The 22,641-nt window shown below is 46.0% G+C and overlaps 1 protein-coding gene across 2 annotated transcripts; it reads left to right on the plus strand.

The window, feature by feature from the left end:
* Window positions 1-12,232: 12,232 nt before the first annotated feature.
* LOC109900292 (prostaglandin E2 receptor EP2 subtype-like) lies at window positions 12,233-22,325 on the plus strand. 2 transcript variants are annotated; one of them, XR_002256573.2, is made up of 3 exons: window positions 12,233-13,172; window positions 14,868-15,223; window positions 20,539-22,325. XR_002256573.2 is itself a non-coding variant. In XM_020495984.2 (2 exons), exons 1-2 carry the CDS (start codon window positions 12,378-12,380, stop codon window positions 15,159-15,161), a joined length of 1,089 nt encoding a protein of 362 aa, XP_020351573.1. In that variant the 5' UTR covers window positions 12,233-12,377; the 3' UTR covers window positions 15,162-16,548. The 2 variants fall into 2 exon arrangements, 1 of the variants encoding a protein (XP_020351573.1); XM_020495984.2 differs by lacking the exon at window positions 20,539-22,325 and having other exon boundaries at window positions 14,868-16,548.
* The last annotated feature ends 316 nt before the right edge of the window (window positions 22,326-22,641 follow it).

Raw genomic sequence — 22,641 nt, forward strand, 5'->3', positions numbered from 1 at the left:
AAGTATAGAAAACATCCTGTATGGATTCCTGGTGCGTTATTTGTATCCTTCCTGTTCATGGCATTTGACGTCAGATAACACAATAGCTCTTTTGTATCAAATGTTTGTACTTTTTAGACGGGGAACTGGGTTTTTGTCTTTTAAATGTCAAATTAATAATAATGTAATGGACGAAATTGAGGATTGAGGCTGTTTTGGGGTTGTGTGTGTGTGTTTGTGTGTGTGTGTGTGTGTGTATGTTTACAGTCATGCTCATATCATACTGTAGCTGCTGTGCCACAGATTCAATACTCAACTCCGACTGTACTAGGGTGCTAGTGGGGGGTAGGCTGGGAGGGCCGGGAGGGCTGGGAGAGCTTGGGGCCTGAAGGGCTGTGTTGTCAGGTCTGGAGAGATGTAGAAAAGTGGCCCATTTCCATAGGCCTAGATCTGTCCTCCTCCTGAAATACCTGTGGATTTATGGACCAGTTTAGGATACATCTCTCTTCCTGTGAGTGGGGGTCCACCCCACCCACCACATCTAGCTGCATTACAAATCAACCTTTCTCTCCTCCATAATCACCAACGATCTCTACAGGGAGAGCAGCAAGGTATGACGGAAAACAAAATTTACACTAGGATGTGTCCAATGTAAATTCAGGAAAATGACTTGCATGTTCCAGTAAGTGTAAGACACATACTGTAGTAGGCCAAAGTTTCGTTCTCTGTCAGACATCTTCCCTCTGTTTTGGATCCAGATCAAACCAGTCTAACTACTTCCATCCATCTAGAATGTATGAGCTGTTCAGTCTGTTGCCAACAAAAGCCCCCAGTTTCAGCCCACAGAGAGCACACTAACATTACATAGGGTTTGAGTTCCTCCGGCTGTTTGTTAATCATAAACTTTTGACGGTGCAGCGAGACAGTTTCCCGGAATCAGCTGTCGTTCCCAATTGCCCGGTTGTAATGGGAAGAGGGGGAATGTGGGGGGGGGGGGGGGTTCCTGTGAATGTAATGGCCACATCAGTGAGTCCTGAGGCTGAGACAGACCCTGCCCGTATCGACGGAGTGATGCCGATACACATAGATACACACACACATGCTAAAACACACATACAGGTATGATCTTTTGCCTTGTTGCTGGCTCTAACCAAACACACATACCCGCCCTGGCCCTAACCTCTCTGAGAAGGCATGGTCCTGAGTGTGTTCCGAGGGAGCAGTGTTCCAATCCAAGCCCAGTCCTGTGTCTCCGGCCTGGGCTTCGATGGTTTCCACATGTGGGGGCGGAGACACGGCTCGCTGGAGCCCCAACATCGTCCAGGGATTCAACCAACGGCAAGGGAAGTGACACGCCAGGCCAGGGATGACATTTAATAATAGCAGGTTAATGTTTTGGATGGAAAAGGTAGATCCACGGTAAAGCTCTTCTAGTATTGGACTGGTACCAGTTTGAGAAACGGAGCTGGAATGACAGGAGATTTGGTTCCAATTAGCATGACATTAGCAGAGGTTGGGACCTCTGCCAGAGTAGACAGTTAGTGCACTGTTCAAATGTTTCTCTTTGGGACGGTGCCATCCAAAGGTTCAAACGACACCAGTACAACCCTGTTTCCATTGCTCTTGCTCATGGTTATTAGACAAATACATGTATGGAGAAACACCCTTTCCACGACTGACTGTTGCATTCTTTCTCACGGACGCGCCGCAAGTCTTTACAAGTTACTGAGTATGACATCTACTCAACTCAGCAAGTCAGTCAACAACATGAATGAAAAACATTTTGATTCTGTCGGTCCTAACTGAGGTGTAGAGTGCAGTCGTCTCGAGAGGAGCCATGATAACTGTGACGTGAACCTTTCTCTTCCCCCCCCCCTCTCTCTCTTCCTCTCTCCCCCCCTCTCTCTCTAGCTCTCTCTATTTATCTTTCTAGCTCTCTCTCTCTCTTTCTCTCTCTCTCACACACACACACACACACACACATCCTAACCCACAAGATCCCCCATGACACACACACACACACACACACACACACACACACACACACACACACACACACACACACACACACACACACACACACACACACACACTGTGCCCTCCCCACCCACACAAGCCTCCTCTCTGTGGGCCAGAGTTTAATTGCAGACACATAACATGCTCTGGAGCCTCTCCAGGATCCAACTGAGAAAGGACCAATTAATAAGCAGGCTGCATCAGAGCCAAGTGTCCAGCACTAATCAGAGGAGGGGGAGGGACAGGAAAGACTGTCATTTGTGTGTTTGTGTGTGTCATTCACCACTTTCCCAGGATGCAACTTAATCCTGCAGAGCCAGAGAGAAACCGTTAGACAGGAAAGAGTTTTAAAACCCAACCAGAAACAGAGTGCTCTGGCTTCAAGACAATTTTAATGAATACCTTATTGTTTTTGTTCGTCTTAGTCATACAGACCAAACTGATGATTAATATGATATCAAATTAATGTTGTTTTGTTTTTCAACAAACAAGTCTTAAGCCATGCAGACAATGTTGATTGGGATTTAAAGGTATGCTTCACTCGAGCAATCAGTATGATAGAATGATTTTAGGGCTGTTTTGGCTTAGCTGGATACCGAGTTCAATTCATGTAGGATTTTAGGATGAGTAGAGCTTCGGTCTAATGATGAGGGTGATCGAGATATGGAGTTTGTGAGCCTTATTGGGGTTGGCGTGGACGGTTTTCATCAGTGCGACAGAAGATAGATGGAGAGAAGGAGAGATCCAGAGAGAGAGAGAGAGAGAGGGGGGGGGGGGGGGGGGGGGGATGAGAACAAGGGGGGTTAAGTGGATCACCATGGGACTGGGAACTTCTCATTGTGTCTTTTCCAGTGGGGGAACAGAGAGAGGGAGATTCTCTTACAGCCATAAGTGCCTCTCTCTGCTCTCCCTGGCAGTTTCTCTCTCATGTGGCTTCCTGTCACAGGAGACTGACACTGCAGGCCGCAGGCTTCAGTTGCACGGGTTTGTTGTTCTGACTGGAGAAGGAAGAGAGGATGAGGGGAAGGAGGGTGGGGATTCCAGGGGGGTTGGTTTGGGGGGGGGGGCTGTGTAGAGGTTTTGTGGGGAGTCATCAGAGGATGGGGGGGGCACATGTAGACAGTTCCTCTCCAGGAGATAGTCAAGGCCTGGTTCCAATAAGAGAGATGGTGATAGGAGGCTTGGTTCCCATCATGCTTCCACCACCACAACTCCCAAAGCCTCCAGCCCTGCAGTCCCCAGACCCCAGTTAAGACCTGTCATTAAGTCAGTTTGAGGAAGGGGATTTGCCCCATGGTAAACAGACAATTGTACGCAGACATACAGTACATAAACGTAGACAGACAGGCACGCACGCGCACCAGTGGAGGCAGCTGAGGGGAGGACGCCTCATAATAATGGCTGGAACGAAGTAAATGAAAACCATGAGCCCGTCCTCCCCAATTAAGGTGCCACCAACCTCCTGTGACACACACACCACACCACACACCCTCTCTCCTCCCCCATACACTCTCTCGGGCCTCCTCCGTTTTTACTATCTCAAACACAGCATGACAACCTTGTCTGGCACAGATATGAGCAGACAGTCATTGCCACACTACTCCACTGCAACCCTGATAAACAGAGCTCTGATCTTCAACTTTGAGTCATATCATGTCTTTAGTACTTTTACAGGGGGTTAACGGGCGCAAATACACACAGATGAATAGAACTAAATGAGTCAATAGACATTCCAGTTTTGTTCCAATCAAGTGTCAATATGATTTCATGATAAGAGAAAAGGGAGGTACTGACATAGTTTGCTCTCATTACAACCAATAAAACATAATAAGTCAATTGTTCTTCAGCCACTGGGGAAAGTGCAGCAATTGCTTGTGAAAAGACGGAATTGCAGTGCATGTTTGACATTACACAGGTGGGCTCTCATAACGATGATATTATCAGGGCGGAATCCATGCAGCCAATGTGAATCACGTAAAGCGGGCCCACTATGAGTGACATCTCCCAAACCTCCAAGACCAATGATGAGTTTAGCAGAGAAAGCCCCCTCACGTCTGAAGTCCTACCTCCCTGTCTCCTCTTCCTGCCGTCCTCCCGTCCTCCTTACATGTTTCAGCTCCAGTCCTCCTGTCCAAAGTCCCAATACTGTACGAGGTGGATATACAACTCTGGTCTGGTCTGTTTACTCCGACAGAATGGAACAGAAGTTTGGACTCAAACAAAATAGACCTGTGCCATGCCAAACACAATGTCATTGAAAAGTGTCCACACTAGGGCCAAAGCAAATTGACACTCACTCTCAGTGTTACAGTACATATTTTTATTTAACTTAACCAGGCAAGTCAGTTAAGAACAAATTTGTATTTTCAATGACGGCCTGGGAACAGTGGGTTAACTGCCTGTTCAGGGGCAGCACGACAGATATGTACCTTGTCAACTCGGGGGTTTGAACTTTCAGCCTTCCGGTTACTAGTCCAACGCTCTAACCACTAGGCTACCCTGCTGCCCTTACAGTCATTACCTAAGACCATGTATCATTTAAAGTACACAGTATCAAAACTCCAGGTATCAACAGGAGCCCTATGGTCCTATGAACCCTGGCCAAAAGTAGTGCATATATAGGAAATAGGGTGCCATTTCAGAATTAACCACACTATCTAGTTGAGAGGGGAAACAGGTGGTTTCACTTGTGTTGCTAGATTAAGTCTACTGCCTGGTGTTCTTGAACACCAATTACTCTTCAACATGGTTCCTGATTCTCCACCATCCCCCTCATCCCCTCCTCCCTCTCCTCCATGTTATGTATGCTTTAGAGGAGAGGAGGAGGGTGGAGCAGTATGATGAACTCTCATGGGGTTATCCAACCATGGCTCCAGCCTCGAACAGACCATCAGCCATGACATGGCCAGAGACAAAGTCCAGAAGGGTTATGTAACATATGAGGCAGGGCGGTAGGATACTCACTTCATTACATTTCAGTCATTCAACAGACATATTCGGTTGTGCAACTTGACTAGGTATCTCCTTTTCCTCTCCCTTCCCTTATCCAGAGTGACTTACAGTGTGTGTTTTCCTCTTACGGTCGTTACCTAAGACCATGTAACTTTTAGGAAACGTTCTGTTAAAGTAATGAAATATCAAGAAGATAATGTCAAGCTCCTTAAATATGCTGAGAATGTTCCAAAGCCAAGCAACTATCCTGCACCGTTACCAGAAAGTTATTGGAAGGTTGTATGCAAAATAACCACAGGACAACCGAGCTCTCACCAAGCTATGGTTCTCAGAACCTTATGTGCTAACTGGGCAGTCTGTGTGTATGAGTGGGTGTGTGAGTTTTTGTGTGATTAATTGTATTGATAGTATGGCGGATATACAGTCTTCTTTTCACAAGGTGCTTATGACCCAACTTTATTTCAACCACACCCCTAACAGTCACACTCACATGCTGACACACACACACACGTACACACACACACACACACACACACACACACACACACACACACACACACACACACACACACACACACACACACACACACACACACACACACACACACACACACACACACACAGAGTTGAGTTGTGTACAGCTAATGACTCTGGGCCTGGAGAGAGTATTGTTTCACTTTTTGGCTGCAAGCCAACATTTCACACAGGTAAAGTTGACTAAATCATGATGGAAGCCATCCAGCCTCCACTTTTCTTTTCCTTATTCTTTCTTTTCCTTCAATTTCACTGCAGTCTGTGGTGATGAATAGAATGAGACAGGGTCGGGTGGAGAGGTGTGGGGGGGGGGGTAGGACTACAAATAAAAGAGGTCATATTTTTGCGGTTGTGAATGCAGAGAATAAATAAGAAGAGAGGGGGGTAAAGAAATAGAAGAGGGAGAAGAGGGGAACAGAGGAGGGGGATAGGGAAGGGGAGCACTGTGGGGTATAGGGGCGTAGTTGCGGTATAAGAGCTACTCCTCCTGCCGTTTGTAACAGGGTGGATGGGTGACATGTGAGTACTGTGGCTGCAGGGCCATTGTGAGGGTTTCTGACTGATGTTTTTCCTCACCGTCAGGCACACACACACGCACACACACACACGCACACGCACACGCACTCACATTCCCAGGCTCTGGCTGTACTCTACCCTCTCACACTACATGAACAGATTACCACCGGGGCTCATGACACATAGATTGAGCTGTTCAATGACTGCCTGAAGGCATCTCTATCTTGCACATAGATAAGCTGTAAGTTATCCAAGGAGCTGTTATGGAGATAGATGTTATAACAGTAAGTCCTGATCAGGTGACAAAGGTGAATACATTCAACTAATCTAGTCTAATAATGTCCCAGGTAATATAGTAAAAAAGGACTACACACAAAACAAATTTAGCAGTCAATTTCTCCCTCCCTCCCTCCCTCCCTCCCTCCCTCCCTCCCTCCCTCCCTCCCTCCCTCCCTCCCTCCCTCCCTCCCTCCCTCCCTCCCTCCCTCCCTCCCTCCCTCCCTCCCTTCCTTCCTTCCTTCCTTCCTTCCTTCCTTCCTTCCTTCCTTCCTCCCTCTCTCTCTCTCTCTCTCTCTCTCTCTCGCTCGCTCTCTCCCTCTTTCTTCTCTTCTCTCTCTCCTTTTCTTTTCTTCTCTTCTTTTCTTTTCTCTTTTCTTATCTTCTCTTTTCTCTCCCTCTCTTTCTATGTGTCTGTCCATCTTAAGTGCTGACCCATTGGTTCAGGGGCAGGCTGCAGGGGTCAAAGGTCATTCATGTGATGGTCTGGAGGTCGGCTCAGCTTAGGCCTGCTGAAATTAACCTGTGTCAGGAGTAGACAATCTAAGCAAATCTACTACACTTGGGTCAGTGTTTGAAGGCCCAGTACAATCAAAGCAGTGATTTTCCTGTGTTCATATTATTTTCACACTATAAGGTTGGAGTAATACTGTGAAATTGAGAAAATTATGATAATGCCCTTTAAGTGTAAAAGCTGTCAGAAAAGACCGCCTGAAATTTCATCCTGTTTTGGTGGGATGGAGTTTTGGATGGCCGGTAAATGAGTTAATAGACCAATAAGAAGAGTTTGAAACCTCTCTGCCAATAACATCTAGTTTTCAGTTTCCCCCTCCCCACTCAGACCACTCCCAGACAGTCCTAGCAAAATTCTTGATTGATGAATTGCTCTTTGCTTGGGAGCATTTTTCCCCCTACTTTTTGCCCATTTTAATTGAAAACAATCACAGTAAGGCACTTAATTGTTACCCCGAAGTGATTTCATATATAGGTCAAAACGGCTACATTGGATCTTTAATGCGCGTTGGGTCAGTGTAAAGCAGTGTTCTAGGAAATGTCCATTCTTATCCAGAGCTGGTTAAAACCGATGAAGAACAAAATGGAAAGGCAGAAAAAACACAATATGCTCTTAAGTGATCAGTGATCACACTGGGCACTTGACCAGTCAGCGGTCACATAGTGTTCAACCTCTGTGACCGTGACCAGGCAAGGGTTTTGGCCAAGCCCCACTCCAGAGAGTGACCGCTGCATTGAGCAATCTTGGCTGAACTTGCTGAACCGCTTGCGTGCGGTCGGAGTGGAATTCGTTTGTTCTGTGGTCATCACACACTCCCACTGCAGAGCACCCTGGGTAATAGCAGGCTCATTCTCTTTCTTTCTCTCTCTCTCTCTCTCTCTCCCTCTTAGACTAAGGGGGAGGTAGGGGAGACAGAGAGGAAAGGGAGGGAGAGAGAGACAGAGGAAGACTGGGAGGTCTGGTCTCCTCGTGGTCAGTGGCTGGACCTCTCTGTGTCTTGGCAGCCGTCACGTCTTTAGCAAAGCCAACATGTTTGTTTTAGGATATCATCAGGTTTCTTATTTACAGGAACCCAACCTGTGGTCCGATAGCCTTCCCAAGTTCCTACCCCCTCAATGATGCCTCGTGAAGAGCTATTTTCATTGTCATCGAATCCTAAGGATTGTACAAACTTGAGAAACTATAGATCCTATAACAGTATGCAACACTGTAGGATAACTCGGATCTGTTGATTCGTATATCTATTTGGTGTAGGGAGATAGCAGAGGGGAGCATGCAATGGATGGATAGACATACAGACAACCCAAATATGCTCTTACGTAAGAAAGTTCAGCTTTCAGATTGCAAGAAAAGAAATGCTGTTTTCTCTCGCATAGAGTCAAATCCATTTCATACACTAGTAAAGCTCAACATAGTCTTATATACAGCATTGTCGTGTAAAGAGATTGAAGCCTACTAATACTGAAACTGGAAGCATATTTGGGACAAAGTATGTAAATACCAGTCATTTTGGACAGGAAAAGCCCTAGTTTCCCATTCAGTGAGCAGGTTTGTGGGCTTTTCTCTTCCCTACTTATTATAGGAAAGCTCAACTACATAACCACATGTAATTATTTCAATGGAACAACATGCCTCTTGTCCACGCACACGCACACACACATACAGACACACGCACACACACACATACAGACACACGCACACGCACACACTGTTTGATTGAGTCCGCATGAACTATGACTTCGGAGGAGGGTGAACCAGGGCGTCTTGGGTTAAATAATAGTCTAGCTTAGGGACAGATTGTGTTCCCACTCAGTTGTCCCCAGTAACACTGACAGGTAAACCAACACCCCCCATTTAAAACCTCAAACCTGGTCACCTAAGACCTCTCTTTCACAATATGTGTGTTTGCATAAATGCAAGAGGAGAGGAGAGAGGGAGAGAGTGTCTGAGGCCACAGTGGGGGTGTGTGTGTGTGTGTGTGTGTGTGTGTGTGTGTGTGTGTGTGTGTGTGTGTGTGTGTGTGTGTGTGTGTGTGTGTGTGTGTGTGTGTGTGTGTGTGTGTGTGTGTGTGTGTGTGTGTGTTGTGCGTGCATGCGTGCGTGCGTGTGGGTAGGAATCCCATTTGTATTTTTATATTTATTACTGTGGTCCAGCAACATTAAGGCAGTTATTTAAAATATTACTTAACATTACATGTAGTAACACTACCCAATACATTTAGTGTGTTCCCTCAAGCCACTACTCCACAATCATATATTTACAATACAACATCCATGTGTGTAGAGGGCGTGTCTTATCATGTGAATGTGTGTCTGTGCCTTTGTGTGTGTCTCTTCAGTCCCCGCTGTTGCATGCAATGTATTTTTATCTATTTTTTAAATCTGATTCTACTGCTTCCATCAGTTACCCGAAGTGGAAAAGTTCCATGTAGACATGGCTCTATGTAGTGCCTTTAGGATTGTGAAGAGACCTCTGGTGGCATGTCTTGTGGGGTATGGATGGGTGTCCAAGCTGTGTTCTAGTAGTTTAGAAACAGACACCTCGGTGCAGTCAGCATGTCAACACTTCTAGTCAAAACAAGAGGTGCTGAAATCAATATCTCCTCCACTTTGAGCCATGTGAGATTTACATGCATATTATTAATGTTAGCTCTCTGTGTACATTTAAGGGCCAGCCGTGCTGCCCTGTTCTGAGCCAATTGGAATTTTCCGAGGTCCCTCTTTGTGGCACCACACGACTGAACAGTAGTCCAGGTGCGACAAAACTAGAGCCTGTAGGACCTGCCTTGTTGATAGTGTTGTTAAAAAGTCAGAGCAGTGCTTTACTGTGGACAGACTTTTCCCCATCTTAGCTACTGTTGTATCAACATGTTTTGACCATGGAAGTTTAGAATCCAGGGTTACTCCAAGCAGTTTAGTCACCTCAACTTGCTCAATTTCTACATGATTTAATACAAGATTTAGTTGAGGTTTAGGGTTTAGTGAATGATTTGTCCCAAATACAACTCTTTTAGTTTTTGAAATATTTAGGAGTAACTTATTCCTTGTCACCCATTCTGAAACGAACTGCAGCTCTTCGTTAAGTGTTGCAGTGATTTCACTCAAGGTAGTAGCTGACGTGTATAGTGTTGAGTCATCCATTTATACATTTTTGTACCTTTATTTAACTAGGCAATTCTTACTTTCAATGACGGCCTAGGAACAGTGGGTTAACTGCCTTGTTCAGGGGCAGAACGACAGATTTTTACCTTGTCAGCTCAGGAATTTGATCTTGCAACCTTTCGGTTACTAGTCCAAAGCTAGGCTACCTTGCCAACCCATAGACACACAGGCTTTACTCAGAGCCAGTGGCATGTCATTAGTAGATTGAAAAAAGTATGGGGCATAGAGAGCTGTCATGGGGAATTCCCAATTCTACCTGGATTATATTGGAGAGGCTTCCATGAAAGAACACCCTCTGTGTTCTGCGACAGGTAACTCTTTATCCACAGTATAACAGGGGGTGTAAATCCATAACACATACGTTTTTCCAGCAGCAGACTATGATCGATAATGTCAAAAGCTGCACTGAAGTCTAACAAAACAGCTCCTACAATTTTTTTATCATCAATTTCTCTCAGCCAATCATAGGTAATTTGTGTAAGTGCCGTGCTTGTTGAATGTCCTTCCCTATAAAAGTGCTGAAAGTCTGTTGTCAATTTGTTTACTGTAAAATAGCATCGTGTCTAGTCAAACACCATTTTTTCAAGAAAATGTTTCAAAGGCAATGCCATGACGTGCCCATTTCCATGACCAATTCAAGGACCTTCTATGCTAATGGCCAGTCATATGGAGATTTTAGAACACACGGAGAAACCAGGGGTCCTGACCTCCAGGGGGCCCCCATTGATTTTGTTAGTCACTCTCACTCAGATATCATTAACAAGGCATAAGTCATGGCAAATGGGTAGAATTGCAGGACATTCTCTTTAAACTGCAAAAATGAGTAGAACTGGGAACCGGCCAGAGGGAAAGAGAGAGAGAGAGAGACTCTGTCGCCTCTCTCCCTCCCTCTATCCCATCCACCCTCCCCTCTCTCCCTCATTCTCTCCCAGGCCACTGTGGTTCTTTAATTGCTGTGAATTATGTGGCTTCTGTTTCTGGGTGAGTGAGAAAGCACTTAGTGTGTGCTACCATGTTTGTTGGAATGTCTCTTTGCCTTCCAGACTCGTGGTCTTAGTCAGATGTCCCATTCGTTCAACATACCAACAGAGGGATGAATGTGCTGTAGCATGTTACATCCACTTCCATGACCATGACATGACAGAATTAGTGGTCAAAAAAGGGGGCTTCAATCTTTAATCCACAGTGATATCATCACACACAAAATACACATAACCCTCTAGCACTACGAGTGCATATTGTAGGCCATAGCAATATCCAATGAAGTAGAACCTTTCTTGTCTCCCTTGTTATGTGTCTCCATTAGTCTTTAATGTCTTGAGTAAGCTAAAGCTGAATAGCCATAAGCATTTTGTAGTTGACAATATCCACGATAAGATCGCCATCTAGTGGAGAAAGTTCATAGCAGTCAACAGCTGAGCTGAATTCTGCTCTGAGGACAAGTCACATACCAGAAATGTAATCTGAAATACAGGCCTCTAATATATGTTTTACTATTTGGACCAGTATTCATAAATGGTTTCAGAGTAGAAGTACTGATTTAGGATCAATTTAGATTTTTAGATGAAAATGAATAAGATTACATGGGACACGGGGCAGGAACTGATCCTAGATCAGCACTTCGATGCTTGATACATACAGCCCCAGAGCTATTGGTTTGTATGGGATGGTTGACCATTGACAGCATAGATATAGAACTGATATATTCTTACCTTCTTACCTTACCTTAGGAACAGGGAGATGGGATAACTGTGATTCCTTCCATACATGTGAAACCTCTGTCAGATTGCGTTATCTATAATATATTAATAACAACATTTGCCATTTAGTAGATACTTTTTTCAAAGTGACTTACAGTCATGTGTGCATGCCTTGTCTTCTACATTATCTTTATACTTTATCTTTATTCAGCATCTTCTTCATGAAAGAACAGGAGGCTGGTTTGGGGAGGGCTGCTCATAGTAATGGCTAGAATGGAATGGTATCTCACACATGGAAACCATTTGTTGGATGTGTTTGATATACACGCCCAGAAATCCGTTTCCAGGCATTACTACCCTGCCACCAGCCACCTCTATTGACTTGTAGGCCTATACAAACGGAGGCTGCATAGGCCTACAACATTATTATTATTTTTAAATACAAATGAACAAAAAGCGAAAACAAATTCAATGCACGGGGGCGCCCTCTCCATTCTGAGTGGGCTGACAGTGTGTGACAGTACTGCACTCTCAGCACCATAACACGCATGGTTGTGTGTGAGTGGATGGGTGACTGGGTTGTGCCGGAAAGATTAACATCCGTTTTTGTTGACACCAGAGGAGCCAGCATGAGCCTCATTTCAGCAGAGCCTCTTTTGTTTGCAGTGATGTGAGCAAAAGGGATAGTTAACAGTTCAAGATTAGGCGAGTAGGCTACGACCAGTTGTTATGGAATACAATGATAGTATAACCTGCCATGACAGAGTCACTGTCTCATCGGGGAATCCCTATATCTCCGCGGCAATCTTCTCTGCGGAGGTACTAGGCAATTTAATCGCCTTGGTCCTTTTGGAGATGCGGCGCCGGCGGCAAATTCCATCCTTGTTCCAGGTGCTGGTGACTGCACTGGTGACTACAGATCTACTAGGTTCCTTATCCATCAGTCCTCTTGTACTAGCCTCTTATACACAAAACAGGACCTTGGTAGATATGAGTAAAAACAGAGCAGTATGCGCCTACTTTGGTTTCAGCATGACTTTTTTCAGCCTCGCCACTTTGGCCATTCTGTGCGCCATGGCTTTGGAGCGCTACCTCTCCGTTGGACAGCCGTATTTTTACGAGCGGCACTTGACAAAGCGCTGCGGATATATCACCATTCCACTCATCTATCTGGTCTGCATCTTCTTCTGCCTAGCACCTTTTATGGGCTTTGGAGACTACGTCCAATATTGCCCGGGGACTTGGTGCTTCTTTGACATGAACCCAAACGTGACCCAACACAAAGTCTACGTCGGTGTGTATGCGTCATTGGCTCTTATCATGATTTCGACGACACTAGTTAGTAACTTATCTGTCGTCTACCATTTGATTATAATGTATCGGATGTGCAAAGCGCACCGTGGGGGAGTTACGCGACGGATACGGTTCTACCAAAAATCCTTCGCTATGACTGAGGAAGTGGAGCATCTTCTGCTACTGGTGTTCATAACAGTGGCTTTCGTCATCTGTTCGTTTCCTTTAGTGGTAAGTAAAATCATTCGTTTCGATAAAGCTGGTCTAAATGTGGAAAATATTGAGACAGTCACATGTGCAGTGGAGGTTTTTCTTGTGGTCTTCCACATCACCACTTCTGCTTCTGCTACATCTAGAAATAAGCCATAATTTAAAATGTAACTTGCACAGAACAAAAGGCATAGCCTACATGGAGCAATACCATTGACAAATTATGATTATTTATTGATTATATATTACCAGGGCCCAGAGGCAGACATTGATTTGGAGGCCCCAGGCAGAGACCAGTCCCCAATCTGAATGCACCTCATTGCTGCAGCTTAATTTAAATGAAAGTTATATTTGCAATCACATCACATGAAACAATGCATGGGAGCTCTGCCAGGGTGAAATAGTCCATTATTATGAACCAGTCCTTGGGTAATTAATAACATTTGTTTCTACCATTATGAGAAAAACTTTCATAATATTGATATGAAATATATGTGTCACACCCTGACCATAGTTTGCTTTGTATGTTTCTATGTTTTGGTTGGTCAGGGTGTGAGCTGAGTGGGCATTCTATGTTGGATGTCTTGTTTGTCTATTTCTATGTCTGGCTTGATATGGTTCTCAATCAGAGGCAGGTGTTAGTCATTGTCTCTGATTGGGAACCATATTTAGGTAGCCTGTTTGGTGTTGGGTTTTGTGGGTGATTGTCCTTGTTCTGTCTCAGTGTTACTTTGCACCAGTATTAGGCTGTTTTGGTTTGCGTGTTACGTTTTGGTATTTGATTCGTGTTTACTTTGTTTCATTAAACATGGATCGCAATAGCCACGCCGCATTTTGGTCTGACTCTACTTCACCTAAAGAAAACCGTGACAATATGTATATTGATCTATTATGAATTATGAAACCTAGGAGGCTCATGGTTCTTCTCACCCCTTTCCATAGCCTTACACAGTAACTTTTGAAGCTTCCAGCTGGTTTTAAAATGATGCCCAGCTCATGAGGTGCCTTTGTGATGTGAGGCCTGAAGGTATTTACTTTTCTGCCTAATGGTAAGACTGCCAGGCCCTTTTAATTGATCTTTTATTTAACCTTTATTTAACTAGGCAAGTCAGTTAAGAACAAATTCTTATTTACAATGATGGCCTACACCAGCCAAACCCGGACGACACTGGGCCAATTGTGCGCCGCCCTTTGGGACTCCCAAGCACAGCCGGTTGTGATACAGCCTGGATTGTGTGATGTGATGCCTCAAGCACTGAGATGCAGTGCCTTATGTAACAGTATAACTTTAGATCGTCCCCTCGCCCATACCCGGGCGCGAACCAGGGACCCTCTGCACACATCAACAACAGTCACCCCTCGAAGCATCGTTACCCATCGCTCCACAAAAGCCACGGCCCTTGCAGAGCAAGGGGAACTACTACTTCAAGGTCTCAGAGCAAGTGACGTCACCGATTGAAACGCTATTTAGCGCGAACACCGCTAACTAGCTAGCCATTTCACATCCGTTACACTTGGACCGCTGTGTCCTACTTACTGTAGTTTTCTTGCACCTGTTATAGCCTAAGCCTACTTACTACTACCAAGACTACCTGGATTGTAATAAATAATAATGAAATATTTGGTCTGTCTTAATTGATGACCATTATATGGTTTTGTTGATATTTAAATTCTGAATAACCGACTGTGATGCCTTTTCTCTTTTCCCCCATATAGCTCCGTGTGTATGTCAACTTTACAGGCAGGTCAAAGGAGAGCCATGCCACCGATCTCGCTGTGCTTCGCCTGCTGTCCTTCAACTCCATCATCAACCCTTGGGTCTTCATCATCCTCAGGCCATCAGTGCTGCGCTTCCTCTGGAGAAAGCTGACGCTGAGTAAGGCCCAGAGGCCTCCAGAGGCCCCCACATTCCCCCAGGAAAAGTCTCTCCCAGTTGGGCCCAAACTCCCTCTGCCAAGCCCACTTATCGAGCTCCAGAACGATGATGTGGAGGGAGTGGACAAGACATAGGGCACGTTGGAGCGGATCACCTTCGTCAAGTCGTTGACCATCATTGGTCACCGTCTTTCAAAGTGTGTTGCATTATGGTTATAAAAATGGTCCGACTTGTGACTACATGTCGACAGCATGAACTTCACAAAAATTACGTGATCAAATGTCATGCAGTTCTTGATGAAGTCGTCTTCAAGTCGCTGCAGTTGCTTCTCACCAACTGCACCATGCAGCCATTGCCTGCATGGTGCGAGGCACTATTGGTCAACCAATCATTCTTTAAAAAAAAATATACCCTGAAACAGGAATCAACTTTGAACGATTCTAAAGTTACTGGGGATACAAATGAAAAGTGATATTTGAGATCTCTCAAGAACCAATGAATTGTACACAAGTTATGTTTCCAGTTTGTGAGTGTGTGATATGGGGGTACAGAAAAGTGTATTTTGATATTTATACAGACCAACTTTTATAAACAATAGCAGCTACATGTTTGTTGACACTGCCATGTTGATCTTAGCTTTGCTGTTGGAAACTACAGTGTCCGACTTTTGGCTGTCGCAGATACACCTCCCCCGACTTCACTTCACGACTTTAGTCTACAGTGGGTTGCTTCCCCCCCCCACCACTCAAACAAGCCCATAGTGTCAGGCATATTGGACTAGGGGGCCAATGACCCACTCTTGAAGGATTTAAGATAATAACCCTCTGACATCAGCAGGAGCCCAAGAGGTCACAGGAAGTGATTTGTCAGACATCCACTGACTGGTTGAAAGGACACCCGGACACTGAAGTGCAGTGTCTTCAATAATATAGGGGACATTCACTTACTGACTTCCATGTCAGACACTGTAGTTTCCAACAGCAAAGCTCAGATCAACAGCCAGCATTTCACTACATCTGCTAAACACGTGTATACATGTAGCTGAGATTGGAATAGATCTAGGAAGAGATCAGACTTTGGGGTCAAATCAAATCGAATCAAATTTGATTGGTCACATACACGTGTTTAGCAGATGTAGTGAAATGCTGGCTGTGGCGCTGATAGGTTATACCCATACAATATGCATTTGGAATAGGACGTAGCATTTTAAGAATTCATTATGTGTCTATTTATATCATTGATTTATTAAAAAAGGTTTATTATCAGCACTTTATAGGACTGAAATTAACATTTGACCAAACTACTTCTGGATGAATGGGTCGAGTATTTACTGTATTTATGAAGGTCAATGACAATCACAAGTCGGCTAATCTTAAACTAGCTGTTGATTGGCGAACCAAATATAATGTGTATGTATTGTATTGAATGTTTGCATTATGTCACACCCTGATCTGTTTCACCTGTCTTTGTGATTGTCTCCACCCCCGTCCAGGTGTCGCCCATCTTCCCCATTATCCCCTGTGTATTTATTCCTGTGTTCTCTGTTTGTCTGTTGCCAGTTTGTCTTATTTGTCAAGTCAACCAGTGTTTTTGTGTCTTAGCTCCTGCTTTCCCAGTCTCTCTTTTTCTCGACCTCCTGGTTTTGACCCTTGCCTGTACTGACTCTGAGCCCGCCTGCCTGACCACTCTGCCTGCCACTGACCCTGAGCCTGCCTGCCAACATGTACCACCCCTAAAACTTGGAGGTTAGCAGTGCCGCCCCACCGGCCACTCCACCTTCCTGGGAGCCTTGTTTACCTCCCCCGGAATGCTTTAATGGAGAGCACCTGTCGGGCGTATTTTCAGCCCTCCTCAGATCACTCCAAGATAGCCAACCTCATCACGCTGATGTCTGGGAAGGCTCTCACCTGGGCCACCGCCGTATGAGAACAACAGCCGGCCATGTGCATGAGTTTGGAGGGGTTCATGGGGGAGGTGAGGAAGGTTTTTGATGCCCCATTCTCCGGGAGAGAAGCTGCCTGGAAGCTAATCCAGCTCCGGCAGGATGCCCTCAGAGTGGACGACTATGCTTTGGATTTCCGCATGTTGGCCGCGGAGACTGCGTGGAACCAGGAAGCACTGTTCGACATGTTCCTGCACAGCGTCTCAGAGGAGGTTAAGGACGAGCTTGCTGCTCAGGATTTACCCACAGATCTTGACTCCCTCATCGCTTTGACCATCTGCATCGATGGGTGATTGTGGGAACGACGGATGGAGAGGAAATTCGATTCCGCTCGCACGTCCAGGGACTTAGAACGCTGGACGGGTGCTCTATTGATCAGGTCACCCATAACACCAATCCCATCAAACTATGTGTATCAGGGAATCACAGTGAGACCACTCTCCTGGCCCCTCATTCCTCTGGTCTATTCCTCTCATTCCTCTGGTCTATTAAAAAAAATATATATAATTAATTTAAAAAGAATATCCCAATGACCCAGGTCAATGATTGGGGACACTTCCCTGTGTAGGGTGCTGTCTTTTGGATGGGACGTTAAACGGGTGTCCTGATTCTCTGAGGTCATTAAAGATCCCATGGCACTTATTGTAAGAGTAGTGGTGTTAACCCCGGTGTCCTGGCTAAATTCCCAATCCGGCCCTCAAACCATCACGGTCACCTAATAATCCCCAGTTTACAATTGGCTCATTCATCCCCCTCCTCTTCCCTGTAACTATTCCCCATGTTGTTGCAGTAAATGAAAATGTGTTCTCAGTCAACTTACCTGGTAAAATAACGGATAAATTAAATTAAATAAATTAAATTAACTGGTCTACGGGTGCTATCATGGGCTGGAGTCTGTTCTGCCACGCCCATTGTCTGAAGTCAGGCGCAATCTGCCTCTGGACATCTTCCTGCGGGCTCGGAAGTTGCTCCGGACCTCTCAGCCATTCCCGCGGAGTACCAGGACCTCCGGGAGGTGTTCAGCAAGTCCCGGGCCACTTCCCTTCCACCGCACCGCCTCTATGACTGCGAGATTAACCTACTCCCTAGCAACAAGCCGTCCCTTGGACGTCTGTACTCTCTGTCGGGACAAGAGACCAAGGCTATGGAGACCTACATTGGGGACGCCCAAGCTACAGGATATATCCGTCACTCTTCCTTTCCCGCTGGGAAAGGTTTCTTCTTCGTGGAGAAAAAGGACAAGACCCTGCGCCCATGCATTGACTACCGGGAACTCAATGACATTACTGTGAAGAATCATTATCCGCTACCACTCATTTTTCACGGCCTTCAAGCCGATCCAGGCGGCCACTGTTTTCTCCATGCTGGATCTACAAAACGCCTACCACCTCGTGCGGATACGAGAGGGGGACGAGTGGAAGACTGCCTTCAACACGGCTAGGGCCACTACGAATACCTGGTCTGGCCTTTTGGCCTCACCAACACCCCTGCAATGTTCCAAGCTCTGGTGAATGATGTTCTCCGTGACATTCTGAACCGGTTCGTCTTTGTCTACATTGATGACATCCTCGTCTTCTCCCACTCCCCCCAAGAACACATGCTCCATGTCCGAAAGGTTCTCCAGCACCTTCTGGAGAACCAGTTGTTTGTTAAGGCGGTAAAGTGCGAGTTCCATTGCTCCACCATTCCTTTTCTGGGCTACATCATCTCTGCTGGGAGTGTCCAGATGGATCCCAAGAAGGTGAGAGCGGTGGTTGATTGGCCCTACATCCAGGGTGCAGCTGCAATGCTTCCCGGGGTTTCGTCAACTTTTATCGCAACTTTATCTGGGGTTACAGCACCCTGGCCTTCCCCCCTGTCTGCACTCACCTCTACAAAGATTCCGTTCTCGTGGTCATCTGCCACTGACCGTACGTTCCGGGACCTTATCACTGCTTCACCACTGCTCCTATCCTGGTTCATCCTGACCCTTCCCATCAGTTTGTGGTGGAGGCCGATGCTAAGGATGTCGGAGTGGGGGCTGTCCTGTCCCAACGTTGTACCCTGGACCTTAAGCTGCACCCCTACACCTTCTTCTCCCACCGCCTAAAAAGCCAGGGAGAGGAACTACGGTGTGGGGAATCGGGAGCATCACGCGGTGAAGATGGCATTGGGGGAATGGAGGCACTGGACAGAAGGGGCGGAACATCCGTTCATTGTGTGGACCGACCGCAAAAACCCGGAGTATCTCCGAACCACCAAGCGCCTCAACTCCAGGCAAGCGAGATGGGCCATGTTGTTTACCCGGTTCAACTTTTCCCTCTCCTACCGGCCGGGGTTCAAGAATGTCAAGCTGGAGGCCCTATCTCACCACTATTACCACACCAGAGCCCGAGACCATCCTATCCACCTCGTTCCTGGCAACGGCACTCAGTTGGGTTATAGGGAAACAGGTCCAGGAGGCGCAGCGGTCCCAGCCAAACCCTTGGGGGGCCCAGATAACCGGATGTTTGTACCTGACACTGTCCGCTTCATGGTCCTGGAGTGGGCCCATTCCCCCAGGCTTGCTTGACAGCCGGGTTCTCGTCGGACCCTGGCTTTCGTGCGACAACGCTCTTGGTGGCCTACTATGGTTCCGGATCTTGCCGCGTTTGTTGGTGCCTTCACGGTCTGAACACAGGACAATACTCCTCGGCAAGCTCCAGCTGGTCTTCTCCAACCACTGCCTGTCCCTCATCGTCTGTGGTCCCAAATATCTCTGGATTTCGTCACGGGTCTCCCCCTGTCTGATGGAAATATGGCCATCCTGACTGTGGTCGGCCGGTTTTCCAAAGCCACCCACTTCATTCCTCTCCCCAAACTACCCTCAGCCAAGGAGACGGCCCAGCTTATGGTGCAGCACATCTGCCGGATCCACAGATTCCTGGTGGACATGGTCTCCGACCGGGGTCCGCAGTTCTCGTCCCGGTTCTGGAAGGCGTTTTGCACGCTCATTGGGTCGTCAGCTAGCCTGTCCTCTGGATTCCACCCCCAGTCCAATGGCCATTCAGAGTGAGCCAACCAGGACTTGGAGACGAGAGATGCTGCCTAGACTTCGCCAACCCTCCCACCTGGAGTCAACAACTGGTATGGGTTGAGTATGCTCGCAACACCCTCCCTTGCTCTGCAACGGGTCTTTCGCACTTCAAGTGTTCCTTGGGATACCAGCCTCCGCTCTTCCCAGAGCAAGAGGAAGAAGTCAGCAATCCCTCTGCCCAGATGTTCATCCCCCACTGTTGCCGTACCTGGAAGAGAGCCCAGGCCACTCTGCTGAAGACCACTACCAGGTATAGACGACAAGCAGATTGCCATCGGACCCCTGCTCCACGCTATTGGCTCGGGCAGAGGGTATGGCTCTCCACCCGCGACCTGCCCTTCTAGGTGGAGTCCCGTAAACTTTCCCCCCATTTCATCGGTCCGTTTCCCATCTCTAGAGTCATTAGCCCCACTGCTGTTTGTCTTTTGTTACCCCGTACCCTCTGTATTCACCATACTTTCCATGTGTCTAGGATTAAGCCCGTGTGTTACAGCCCTTTGTCTTCTGTTTCCAGGCCCACCCCTCCTCCCCGTGTCATCGATGGCCATCCGGCATACACGGTGAGACGCTTCCTGAGTGTTCGACCACGAGGCAGGGGTTTCCAGTACCTGGTTGACTGGGAGGGTTATGGCCCGGGGGAGAGCTGCTGGGTCCCCGCTAGAGAAATGCTGGATCCAGCCCTCATCGCCGACTTCCACCACCAGCACCCCGGTCAACCAGGTATGCGTCCAGGTGAGACGCCAAGTGGCGCCCATAGAGGGGGGGGTACAGTCACACCCTGATCTGTTTCACCTGTCTTTGTGATTGTCTCCACCCCCCTCCAGGTGTCGCCCATCTGCCCCATTATCCCCTATGCATTTGTATCCGTGTTCTCTGTTTGTCTGTTGACAGTCCGTCTTAGTGGTTGCTTTAAGTTGTGATTTATAGTCTTTTATGTATTGCATTGTCATTATCTCCAATTTGAATGGTAGTCCGTTATAGGGCTCCCGAGTGGCACAGCGGTCTAAGGCACTGAACACGGAATCAACATGCAGTGTCAGAAATGCTTGTCATTTTAGGACGTTTATGTTAAGCTGGAGGAGTGGAAATGTGCCAGCTTGGAGGAGGTCACTAAAGCACAGAGTGCCTCCTATGCATGGTATGAAGGACGTAAACTTCGGATCACTGCTAGCTCAGCAAAGAAGGTTCCTGTGCACACCTCAACAAATCCAGACAACTTTGTGCGGCAGCATCTCTTCCCCAGGTTCCATGGGAACGCAGCAAGCACATATGGCAAGGAGAACAAGCGGGTGGTCTACACATTGATGGAGAGCTGTGGGCTTAGTCTAGAGAGTAGAGGCACAGTAGTGAGTGTCAAGAAGCCATGGCTTTCTGCAAGCCCAGATAGTGTTAAACTCTCAAGAACTTCTAGAAATCAAATGTCCTGTTCTGAGTAAGAAGTGTGAATCTCTGACTGAACTGTTCTCTAGCAAACTCACAATGTGAAGCTGGTGGATGGGGTTCCTCAGCTGCAACTGAATGGCGCCCGTGGGTACTACAGGTGCAAATGGGCATGTTCTGCACAGGACTGGAGAGACACAAACTGCTGTCTGGGCTCCATCCGAGCAGGTTATTATTGATGTGCCTTTTGATGTGAAGTTATGTGCTGATGTTATCCCTAAACTGAATACATTTTATTTCACAGATGTGCTGCCAAGGACACTATATGAGATCCAGTCAGGCAGACTAAGTCTGTGCTCCAAATATGTTATTTTGTGTGGTATCTAGGCTCGGGCCTAATACTTTGTTTTTAAATAGTTCTTATTTTGTGTTATTTTGTGTTCTAAAGCTCACTCTGTTAGCTCTACTTTATCTAAGTATAACTCCGTGTTTTTTGTTGTTGTATTGTACAGTTCTCTTCATATATGCACATTTACCTGATTATATTTGCATAATTCTTCATGGTGTTTTTTATGTCTTGCCTCGTACAGCTATTTTCATACAGTACATGTTTATCGAAGGCCTAAGGATAACTCCTTATGATTTATGAATATTTTTTATTGTACCTTGTATATCTCTTTCTTCTCATATGGCACTATGAAATTATCTAAGCATACCGTAACTCCTCTTGCTCGTGACAAATTACTGCGTGAAGAAAAACACCACTTGTTGACATTTTCTTTGATTCTTAACCTTTTGAAATGAAGGACGGGGAGGCATGTCTAAAGGTTTCAAATGTGTTTTCAGGTTTGACTCTGGATTTGTTTTTCAAGAGCACAAATGAACAAAACTGTGTGGCACTTGATAAACAGTTGTATTCCCTCTTGGTCTGTTAGATATTTTGATTTGGAAGAAAATGTATTTAAAATAGATTTAAGAAGGCATGATAGTGGCACCTAGTGGATTCCTGTAATTATCAGGAACAGGCTAAGTTACAGTATAAAGTTACAGTATATTTCAAACGTAGAAACATTAAAATGTTTCAGAATAAACAGGAAACTATATATATATATATATATATATATATAACTATATATATATATATAACTACATATATATAACTACATATATATATATATATATATATATATATATATATATATATATATATATATATATATATATATATATATATATA

Source organism: Oncorhynchus kisutch, linkage group LG12 (genome assembly GCF_002021735.2).
Source record: "Oncorhynchus kisutch isolate 150728-3 linkage group LG12, Okis_V2, whole genome shotgun sequence".
Classification (NCBI taxonomy): Eukaryota; Metazoa; Chordata; class Actinopteri; order Salmoniformes; family Salmonidae; genus Oncorhynchus; species Oncorhynchus kisutch.

What these genes read in the sequence shown, in the direction of transcription:
- LOC109900292 (XM_020495984.2), top strand. Translation starts at nt 12,378, where the DNA reads ATGGAATACAATGATAGTATAACCTGCCATGACAGAGTCACTGTCTCA. An exon ending in TCTGTTCGTTTCCTTTAGTG is followed by an intron (nt 13,173 to 14,867) that starts GTAAGTAAAATC and finishes TCCCCCATATAG; the next exon opens with CTCCGTGTGTATGTCAACTT.